General features: G+C 36.4%; 1 protein-coding gene across 1 annotated transcript in view; it reads right to left on the bottom strand.

The window, feature by feature from the left end:
* LOC102032749 (interleukin-1 receptor accessory protein-like 1) overlaps nt 1-11,636 on the bottom strand; it is a 27,858-nt gene extending 16,222 nt beyond the window's left edge. Inside the window, exons 1-3 of the mRNA XM_005431023.3 lie at nt 11,519-11,636; nt 10,718-10,850; nt 8,583-8,728 (exon numbers count right to left, since the gene is read on the bottom strand). Coding sequence (XP_005431080.2) covers nt 8,583-8,728; nt 10,718-10,850; nt 11,519-11,636 — 397 coding nt within the window. The remainder of the gene's footprint in view (nt 1-8,582; nt 8,729-10,717; nt 10,851-11,518) is intronic.
* Nucleotides 11,637-11,932: the final 296 nt, after the last annotated feature.

Genomic DNA, 11,932 nt, shown 5'->3' with positions numbered 1-11,932 from the left:
CCTGCTGAAATTGAAGTTTTCTGTAGAGGCTACATGCTAAAAACATCCCATTTCTTCACAATTACACATCAGAAGCAAGATATGAGAAGTGCAAACCTTTTAAAATCTAGTTAGCCCCAGTGCTGCGTTGCTCAAATTACAGACCTGGCCCTCCTTAAGGAGCTGAGACTGAATGTAGAAAATAGTAAAGGAAAATTACTCGGCTAACCCTTAGGGCGACAGGCATTCTGTTAAACACAACAAATGAGCAAGTGCCAGAGAGTTACATCCAGAAGCACAACAATCATTTAGTTACAGGCAATTAACAACAGTCTTCCAGTAGCTCAGGAGTAGTTCTACTCCAAGGAAAACACATTGATTGCTGCAGCAGTAGTAGATTGGTTTCTGAATAAATAGCTTCAATTTAAAACAAGATTTGTTACAAGCATTTTGACCAATGGCTACAATATTTTTTCTTTATCTGTAGGCTTTGGCCAAGCAACTCAGTGAAAGAGACAGCTAATTAAAACAAAGCACGTGTCCTCCCCAGATATCAAGCATATATGGCTTGTAATAAATGCACTCATTTTATACCTTTTCCTCCTTAACTATTGGATACATTTGTAGGTTATATATTTGATCTTCACCTGGATCTAACATTTGATAGACTTCCTTTCACTGTGTCATACAGGTAATTCACTTATCATAACTGAAGTTGTAAGAAGAAAGTAAATAAAAGTCAAAGATTCATATCTTTTGACTTATATGACATGCTTCAGGGGCTTTACATTTAATGATCTGTAAAAATTTAAAATTAATTTTATTCACTAATTAGCCCTCATACAGCTGAACTGCTAAGAAAAAGAATTATATTTCAAATATTCTTTTTTTGTGATTTATAACACTTTGAGCACATGTGATTTATAGCTGTGTATTCAGTTTCTGAGCCTTTTTCAAAATCCAATTACAGTCTATCTAAGGTTTCAATTTTGCAATCACTTACGCAGATTGCTCAACTTCATGGACTATAAGTAATCCCTCTGAAGTCAACAGGACTATTCACAGAGCTTCAGGTTAGCACATAAATAAATCTTTGCAACTTTGTGGCCCAAACTGATTTCCATTCTCTGCTTGTCTTGGATAATTTAACTCACAAAGAGATAGTGTTTGGTTAGCGGCAGTTCTCAATTTGTTTAGGTATACTTTCACAGACTTCAATTATTAAAGGAACCATAAAGATAATAAATATAATTTGGAAGGGGAGCAGGGACTGCAGTGTTATAAAATGCAGGTTTGGTTACAAACAGGTGTCTTTCTTCTAAAGGAAGAAGAAAGCTGCCTAACACAGGAACACTTGTCTGAGTCTCATTTAAGAGATCAGCTGTAAACAGTAGGCAGAGTTTAAGCTAGCAACAAAGAAACCCATACTCACAGTTTTAAAATTAAGAAGCATGTATTTTTTCCTCTTTTTTTTTTGTTTTGTTTTGTTTTGGTTTTTTTTTTTCTCTGCTTAGTACAGTATTTGTTATGTCATAGCTGTAAAACAAATAATCTTCCCAAAGTATATGGAACCACAGCTTTATACCGCATACACATATCCAATACATGTATGTATAAAATATATTCTCTACTTTTTAGGACTTTTGTTTGCTTGTTTCAAAATGCAAAAAAAAAAAATCTGGTTGTGCTAAAGGTATCTAGATGGGTATGTGTGAATATCCTATATGGATATCCTATATGGATACTGTTATGAATAATTACTGATTGATTCTGTAGGACAATAGTACTTCTGATTGCAGTAGAAGCAGATTTGGGCTACTTACTACCTTGAGTATGAAATAATTTCTTAGCACAAAGCATATGCTTTCTGCCAGCATGGGCCACCCATGCCTGTGGATGTCTGCAGAACTGACTGAAGCTGGCTGAATTTAGTTATGGTTTTCAATATGGTTTTCAGTGCAGTAATTTCATTTTATTCATTACAACTATTGGGACCTGGTTTACTTTCTTTATTTTTTATAACAATAAATAATATATATTCCTGATTCCCTTATGAAAAAGAACTAGTCATGTTTGGCATTATATATACCTAAGCATGTATGTGTGCAAATGCAACACAGGGATCTTGGTAATCTATTCATTAGTATGGCAGAAAACATATCTGAGCCTTGGTGCTGCTGGATTTCCAGTGTTATTAGAAGAGAAATAGTAAATTATTATAATAGAAATATATTCTTACTGATGGCATTTTTACTTCTGCTGAGAAGTGCAGGATCCCTGTTCCCAGTAGCAGAGTAATTACACGGACTATCTCCAACAGTGTTAGCTCAGAAGAGGATAAGATTGGGAAAATATGAATGCTGCAATGTTACTGAAGCTTACTGCATTTAAATATATAACAATGCACTTTAAAGGCAGTTTATGATATAGATTGAAGGGAAAAAGTGTCATGGTGTGGAACTGCAGTAATCTTTGGTTATCTTCCCCAAATTAATGAAATGTGTATGACCTGAAATCTTCCTCATTAGGAGAGCTTCTTGTCCTTTATGATGATCGCATCCCCATTCACCTGTTTAGCCTAAAAATAAGTTTTGCACCTTTAAGACTCGTTCCAAGAGCAAAAGAAGGGAGAGAAGCGCAGAGTTTGCTACCAGAAACTGCATCCTTCTCCTGGGCTGTGCTGTCTGCCACATGGACAGATGGCAGGACAGAACTCTCTTGCTTTTAGATAGTTTTTAGCTAGCTAAGGCAGAGAACTTCCCTTGACTGTGGTTTTTCTTTTTCTTAGAATTGTTCAAACCTTCTCCAGACTAAAAACCCAGAAGAGCACCAGGAGCTCACACCTCTGGCCACCACGGCCTGGCCTGGGCCGTGGCATTTCCAGTGCCGGAGGGACTGACAGGAGACTGAGAGAGCCAAGCTACAGCCCACAAAGGGACTTTCTGAGTTTGTCACCTCTTCTGAGTGATAAGAAGTTTAATTGTTTAATATTGTTCATTTTTTGTGCTAGTGAATATTTTGCCTCTTAAATAAACAATTTTTTCCACTTTTCTTCAAAGAAATCTTTTCCCAAACCAGTTGGGGGATGGGCAGCTTGAATTTGTTTTCTAAAAGAACCCCTTTGAAAATTTTCTCCCAAATTTACTCTAAACCAAAACACTTTTATTTGTTAATTGTACTACAGAAATCAGACAAGACCACACTATTACTTCATTTAGATCTTCTGAAAGAAATGAATGTAAGAGGCGCCAAGGAGTGCTAAAAATGTGGGGAAACAATTGAGTGCTGAGTTCCAAGGATGTAAGATCATAAAACATACTGTTTGCATTTTTTTTTTCTGAGGATAGCATTAAAGAATAATTTAGCTATGCATGGATTATGGGAAAAATTTTTGACATTTTATTTGAAAATATTTTCATCCTTGCCAATCAAGGTTAGACTTGCATTTAGACATTACATAAAAGGAAGTGCTATGATAAAAGTGGTACAAAAGTTGTTTTAAAAAGAAATCTGTTAAACAAACCAACTTGTTTGACACATTGTCAGCATGAAAAATTGTGAGATGAAAGTTACATTTAGGCACATGCTGAGTAATCTTACCAACTATTTTACTGCAGTTATCTTAGTCCAATTTTCTAAAGGATGAGAAAAACCTGACTGATTAAAAGAGTGGTCTTATGAAGAGTTTCTTTCAGGCAGAGGTCTTTAGTATTCTATTCATTGACTGATTTTAGATGAGTTGAGTGTGAAAGGACAGTCATGTTTAGTTAGGTTTGGGACAAGAAGGGAGCTGATATCTGACCTTTGGCCCTGTGTCATGAACCTCTTGGGAGAATGAACATTTGCACTGCTGAGCACAGTGACAACATGAAGGCCTCTTCAATAGCCATATGTGAATGAAAAATCAATTTCCATCCAATCCAATTTCAATTCCAGTTCTAAAACCTGATGAGGGTCTTGGAAAAGCCTTTCCTGCAGTGCAGAATAAAAACTGAATACTTTATACAGCGGAAGACAGACTCATGTAAGGTCAGAACTGACCAAATGGGTTGGAGTTCTTCCACAGTTTAGCTTCCACTGAGACTTGGAGATTCACTGGAGTGAACAAGTACTCAGGTCCAGCTAGCAGAAGCTGCAATATAACTCATTGTTCTCATATTTCATATGATGAGTTTCCTTTCAGAAATTTCAGAAGCATTGTGAAGCTTTTTGGTGAAAGGAGATAAAACACCTGGGGTTTCTTTGCAGAGGTTAGAAAAGAACTAGTTTCTTTTCTCTTTTAAGTCTTAATTGTCACTTCTACCACTGTGTGAAATTGTGTCTAACTGACTGAAAATGCATATAACACATTCAAGTCTGTAAGTAATGAACCAGATTTACTCTATTATGTGAATGAATGCAATTTAAGGTGCTTGTCAGCCATTCTGTTATCATTAATAACCATATGAAGATAATTTGGAATTACTTTCTATTCAGAATTTTCTATTACATTGTACAGGAAATATTAATTTAATGTTTATGCATTAAGAAATGACGAGTTTAAAAAAAGGTAGTATTCCTCAAGATGCATTCCATCTAGGAAATATTACCTTGCATATTTTTCAAACACATATTTCCATGGGCAATTTAAACATATTCTTTCTCTAAACAGTATATTTCAGTGAAAATACTTATTTTTCTTGACAGAAAAAAAAGCCCAAACTTGTTTTAACTACCCCTCATTAACTTACAATCAACAAGATTCATATATGCCCACTGAGAACACCTATGACAGAGAAAAACAAACTGAAACCATAAAAGAGGGTAAGGGTAGGAAATTAGATGATAATATTATGTTGATGACGATGGGAAGAAAGGGAATTAGATGCTTTGAAAAAATGCATGAAAGCATGTTACCTTAGTTCTGGTGTCTGTCCCAGGAAAAATGCCAGTAATATTATTAAGCTTCTAAAATAATATCCATACTACTTAAAGAATAATGCCAAGATGGAATTTGAGATTATTTTTGCTGTAGAGTTCTACTTGAAGACATACAAAGACGACTTTCAAAAAAATAATCACATAATTAGATAATAACCTGTATTTATGACACAGTCTATGATAAAATAAGATTGTGAAGACTTTGATCCTGCATGAAAGTTATACTTGTCAATACATAACATTGCAGAAAAGCATTATTTTTCCTTGTCCACTGAATTTTTATCTACTACATTGATAGACTATAAGTATGTCTTCTTTAATTAAAAAACTTATGAAAAAATGGACTTGTAATCTGTGATCCACCTGCTAGATCATCTGCAATCTGATCTGTCATTAATAAATTTCTGCTTAGCTGCTGTCAGTACCACTCTCAAAATTAATTTCTAGAAGGTTCCTCTACCTAGCTGAAGATTAACCTGTAATTGCTCTGGATGATCAATGCCACCTACCACCAGTAAGTAACAAAATCAACCTTAGATTATAACAAGTAGGTTTTTTTTTCCCACACAAAAGAGAAAATAACTTGATTATTGTAAGGGAGACAGGGATTTGGTCAGAAGGTGGAGGAAGGGATGAAAGTTAAATCTTTTGGGTTCTGATTGTTCTCTTTTTCATTTTTTTTTACAAATTTTTTTTAATGAATGAGAGAAGGAAACAGCATTGTCACTGTCGTGCTTAAAATACTCTACTGCCTTTAGCTTTGAGTTAAATGCCCCCTATTCAGAGCATATGAGGAAATTTAGGACCCTAAAAATGGTTAGCTGGCAGCAAGAAAACATAGATCATAGTCTTTCTCCACTGATGTCAAAAAGTAGAAGTAGTTCAGGAGAAAATGAGAGTTGGGCTCCCTGAGATACAGAGAGCTAGTGTTTGCACTAGAGGGAGGTACCAGGGCCCCAGCTTTTCCCAGTGCTGGATGATGAAATTGGGTTCACTTTTCCTGCACAAGTGGTGGTGGAGTCCAGGGGCACTGTGGTCTGCTCCCCTCCTGAAATGAGCTCATGTCAGGAAAGGAGAGGCTCTGGCTTCCCATTCCAGTGCCGTATCAGGGGAACAGCAGCAGCCCCTTGTCACTGGCGAATGTGCCAGGCTCTGGTTTGGGCCAGGACCAGCCTCTGATGGAGCCTGCTCAGGGTTTCTGTGAGGTGAGAGTGTGTCCCTGTCAGGCTGACCAGGGGGAATATGAAGGAAGATGCATCCAGGCTTTTTCTGCTGATTTAGACTGTTGGCTTCTTATGCTGTCAGAGCCTGTGTAAGTGTAGGTATGTCTAAAATCTCCACCTGAACTTTTAAGTGTACAGAGGCTCTACTGACCAGGGTGAAGCAGCAGTTGCAAGGGTGTTAGAAAAGCTTAATCTTTGTGCCTGAATACCCACTGCAGCATTTAGCCCTAAATACCTCTTTTCTCAGGAACTCTCTTCGTTCAGCAGCAGAGTTTTCTGCTTTGGTATCCCTTCTGATCCTGGTGATAATGTTCCACATAGAAAGTTGAAGAAGGATTATAATTTCTTTTTCAGGTATGCAGTGAACATTCCAGATTCATCATTTTTGTACACTTATACTGCTGGAAAAAAGGATCACTAGCTAGAAAACCAGCCAAAACTACTACATCTGCAAATACTTTGGTGTTCAGGAAGCAAATTTACCTAATTGTTAGGTCCCTATTGGTTTAAGTCAGCCAAATAATCAGAAATTAATAAACAGCTAACTCATTCCTAGCAGAGGCTAAATATGGATCTAAACAAGGAAACCTAAACTGAAAGGTTGTCATGGTGATATACAGGAGACTAAGCAAGCAGTGCAAAACTCCTCCTCCTAGGAGACCTGAGAGACTAGCTCAAATTTTTATCTGCCATGCTTAATTTATCATTTCACTGAAACACTTGTCAACATGCAAAATGTGTAGAGGGCTTGTATCTGGTACCTTTTGTCTTTCGAGGGCACAACAGATTTTGCTTCCAGATCTATTTCAGATTCAGCCTTACTTAAAGCGGAAAAAAATATTTTTGCGAGTTTTTCTGCAATTTTTTTGTCCTTTTACTATTTATAAGGGCAATTAAATATTGAGATTACTTCCTCTTAAGCATGTTATCATGAGGCCACATACTTTAGTATGTCTGACTTACTGAGTTCTCTAAGAAAGGGAGCAGGGAAAGTAGATTCTTGCAAAATTCATGCATGCACAAAGTTAAATTAGAGATCTGGTTGTCACAAAACAGAAAAGACTTCCATGTTTTCAGTCTGGGAGCTACTGCTTGTATGGAAGAGAAAATAAGGACTAAGCATCAGCATGTCACTTAATAGGTTTCAGTTAAATAAGTATTGGTTTTAAAATAATTTGAGCTTTAAAATTTTTTATTTTCAGTATCCATCAAGTAATTTGATTATTTAGAGCAAGCTGTTGGATTTCAGTGTTTTTTGGGTTAAGCTCCTGCTCTGGGTTCAAATGTCTCTGAACCACAGTATATGACTACTAGCTGGTATATTGTTGAGGTTCAACTACTTAATAAGTTAATTTCTCATCTCAGAAAACTCAAGAAAATATGACAAATGCCAGGCTAAGGAGAACATCTGATAATTCACATATGCATCTTTTTCAGAAGTAATGACAAGAGTTTAGAAAAATGGCTACAAATGAAGTTCTATTCAAGTAATTGGAGGCACCCAACAATATGTTTAAATAAATTGGTCACACTCTCTTTATTTATGGCTTCTTTCTAAGCTTGGACAGACTTTGCATGCTACAAAACTAAATTTAGGGAAGATATCACTGCTTTGATATAAACTGAGATGCTACAAGTACTTCAGCACCACAGTAGGATTCTGATTTGCTCACTTTTACAATCAATCTAAAAAAAGCACAGGAATGTCAGCAAAATGCAGACACTGCTCCTGCTTATTCTTTGCTTTCTGAAGTCAACAGGAAGCTTCATGAGAGTAGGGAGTGTCAATCCCAGGGATGTGGAGCCCCTCTGGGAGGTAAAGTGGACAAAATGGGTCTGGGAGCTTTGATTTGCAGGAGATTTTCCATCTCCCTGTAATTATCTCGGTGGGAGATCCCATTAGGCAGGCTGGGATCATGGGATGTGAGTGGTGAGGAGAAACAGGGAGGTTCTTAGAAGTTTCTGTCATGATGTTTCACTTCAGAAATGCTGGTGTAAAACAAAAGTGTTGGAAGGAAAATGTCCATGTCAGGCTATGCAGGAACGCCCCTGGCTTAGGGTTTAGGTGGCATTTCTGAGAGATGTAGAAGGTTTTTTATTTTTTTGGTTTTCCTAAAATTTGATTTCTTTTTCTTACAGAAAAGTATTATAGTTGTATTACCTGTGGTTTCCTACTATTCTTTCTCTATTGAGCCTTCATAAATTTTAAAGTGAATGAATTATTAAATACATCTTTTATAGAGATCTATTTAAAAGGTGTTACTGTATTTTTTTCCAATGACAGCCATAATTAACAACATCCTTTCTCTTTTATTTTGCAAGTCGTACAAATTCCTTGGGAAAAATAACCATTGTATATTAATTCCTGGAAGCTAAAATTCATGCCTGCATCAGAGGGAATCTCTACAGACTGACCACCCCTACACTTTACCCTTTCAAGGAGAAAAGCTGCATATTTACCCCTTTTGTGTAGAAGAATACTGGCATGGCGGCGTCCGTTCCCATTCTCGACGTAGCAGGAATAATTTCCTAGGTCTGCCTCTTCAACTGAGTCAAGAATCAATGAGATGGAAACCTCCTGCTCCCCGAGATGTTCCTTGAGAACCCTGAGGAAAAAACAACCATTGCTGCTGTTCTGCTTGTACCACAGTGAAGCTTTAGATAATCATGACATAACAATGCTACTTACAACTCACAACTCTCTGGCTTCAAATTTGGCTATGGTTTGATGCAATCTTAATTTAATTATATCATGCCCTTTTCTTCCTCACTTCTAATGAGGAGGTTTGGCTTTGTAAATGTTAATGAGAGCTGCAGTTCATTGTCTTTTTAAAGAGGAATGATATGCACATGGATAATATATTATTGCACACTTTGATGGAGACTCTGATCCATGAAGTCTTGGAATGGTAGAAGAGAGAAAACTGAAAACAGTTATTCTGGGGTTTTAGACTCACACCAGGAGTCTGGGCCAAACACAATATTTGTCCTTTTACTGAGGCTCTTCAACATGCCACTCAGGAACAATGTGTTCATGCCATGGTAGGAGAGATAATTTCTGGAATGCATTATAAAATTTGATAATGTTTTATCAAACAGTAGGAAGAACTGGTACACCAGGGGCCGCTAGCTCATAGAGATTATAAATAAAAGGCTTTCTCCACCTGTCTTCCCATTACTTACTTTCTCTCTTAACAAGACCATCAGTGGTTTCAGGAACTCAGGAAAGCAAATGACAAATGATTGCAGGCCTGACAAATGAAATGGAAATGACCTTTTCTGCTCCTCCCCCCACAAAACAAGAGAGTTGTAACAGGTTTATTGTCACTTTTTTTGTCAGTCATCAGCTAGCTAAGTCATTGGATGAAGGACTTGGGAAAATTTTAAATACAAAATATAGCTGATCTTATTGTCACATGCCATTTAGTGTATTGATCTTGACTTTTGTAGAAAAAACTTGAAGTACACTGGGGTGAAACACACTTCCTTCTTGCCTATGTCTGGGGATGGTGACCTTGAAAGTCACTGAGGTCTACTTGATTGTGCTAATTGTGATTATATTGTGCATAATTTCTTTATCTTGGCTTCTAGTCCTCTATGTCTCATTTTCATTACAATTATTATTAATATATGTTTACCATTATAAATGATATTATTGCTGCTATTATAATATCTTATTTTGTCTCAATTATTAAATTGTTTTTACCTCAACACACAAGTTCTCTTCGGGTACTTCTGCCCACCTGAGGGGGGTAACAGGGGAGTGAGTCAGTGGCTGTGAGGAACTTACTTGCTGGCTGAGGTTAAACCATGACATGCACACTAAGATTTGCCTAAATTTCTGAGTTTTAATTTCTGTGATACATAGAAACAGTGATATTCACACATACAGAGTTATAAATGAAAAAGGAATCTCTTCAGATCCAAGCAGATATTTCATATTGGATAGGGTTTAGTACGCTATGTCAAGCATGTAATTCTCAATACGAATCCACATTTGTCCTTAATTTCTAAATGAGGCAGCACTTTTAGGAGCAGTAGAAGTATATGGCATGAATTGCCAGATCCTCTCCAAAATGAGTATTTCAGCACATATAAGCAGCCCACATAACAGGATGCTTGGCTCTCACAAGGCAGATAACATCCCAGGAAACTCAGGGGTTTTTTTTTCATGAAAAAATCAAAACATTCTAAAAGGGAAGTCAAACTTCACCACTTATTTAAGGTTTAATGTTTGAAAATACTTTTTAAGCTGATTTTCTGAAGATATTAATTTTTCTTTATTTCATCTTACTAAGTGTCCTCGTGATTGTTTTAGTAGATTGCCACATTTTGAAAAGTCACTAGGTAAATTCCAGCTGGTCAACATTACAGCTCTTTTTGGGTAGTTATTTTGTTTTTGCAAGTCTGTAACAGCAGATTTGGCTGAGGAGGGCATTTTTCTGTTCTCTACTGGTGGCGTCAAAAAGCAAATGGATGATGTTGCAGAAAAAAAAATCAGACCCAATATGGTCTTGGTTAGTCTGTGATAAAAAGTATAACATTAACTATTAAAAAAAATATAGAGAAAAAGAGAAAAAACGATTTTCTTTTACCTAATGTCACTTTCCCAGACTCGATTATCATCCAAATCTTCAATAAACTTCTCCCCTTTCATCCAGTAGATTAAAGGACTGGCGTCTCCACTGTATCCAAAGAAAGCTCTGCAGGTTAGATTAGCAGAACCTCCTGTTGCAAAAAATGTAAGAAAATATGTTTATTTCAAAATTTAAAATCAGTTGCTTTTTAAAAAACAAAATATTCAGAGGGCTTCTCAATTTCCAGCTGTTGTTGAAAGTTTCCAAGAGTATCTGCTTGTCTTGACACAATACATTTTCTGAAAATAAATGCAATAAAAATGAAATTAAATTATAGGTAAAAACAGGATTAATTTTTTTCAATACATTTTCTGTTTGGTAAGGATATCAGAGATTATGTCTTTTCAAAAGTAGCTAACTTAATTTTTTTTTTCTCTGAAAAAGATAAAAGTTAGGTAAAATAGACGTGCAATTACATCTGTTAGTTCAGGCTTGCAATGCTTTCTGCAAAGAGACTGGTATATTCCTGTAGAGTTCCATTTCCAAGGGATATTTGGTAGAAAGATGTGTGCTCATTGCTATACTTTAGCAGGAAAGTTTGAAAAAAGCTCCTGTGAACTAATTCTGAACATTACAAGCCATTAAAATGGGAAGAACCATTAGGAGAACATGCAGCAGGGAGCAGAAATTTCATATATATGCACAGCATTACTTATTTAATCATTATAATGAGGATTAAAAAAACTAATATGCCTTCACTTTGTTTATTTTCATACAGAACCTTACACTGTGTTTGTACCACTTGGTTTTGGGCTTTACCTTGAGCACATGCAAGTGTGGAAATGGCAACTTGAACACTTTTCATGCGTTGGCAAGACTGGATAAAGCAAGAGGACAGATACAGCTGAAGATCTCCCACTGGCTGCTGTAAAGACATTTGTCTCAACATGCACCAACTCTTCTAAACTGCCACGTGCATTCCTTTAGGGGATAATTACACAGTAACTTAAGGAAGTGTGGGGATTTAAGAAAAGGTCTTTTCCCCTCATGAAGAGAGTATTTCCACGGAGCTTATATAACTGCTAAAACCAAATTAACATTTTATTGACACTTTCAATTTTTAATTTTTGGACTTTAAAGCTGGCAGACCACAGCTCCTGGACAAAAAATAAGAGAAAAGGGTTTTTAGCACTAATACATCTGTACCAAGATGCCATAAGCCCATCTGGGTTC

The sequence above is a fragment of the Geospiza fortis genome, unplaced genomic scaffold (genome assembly GCF_000277835.1).
Source record: "Geospiza fortis unplaced genomic scaffold, GeoFor_1.0 scaffold386, whole genome shotgun sequence".
Taxonomy (NCBI): Eukaryota; Metazoa; Chordata; class Aves; order Passeriformes; family Thraupidae; genus Geospiza; species Geospiza fortis.
The sequence above is the reverse complement of the archived record's forward strand: the minus strand, read 5'-3'. Positions and strand labels throughout refer to the sequence as shown.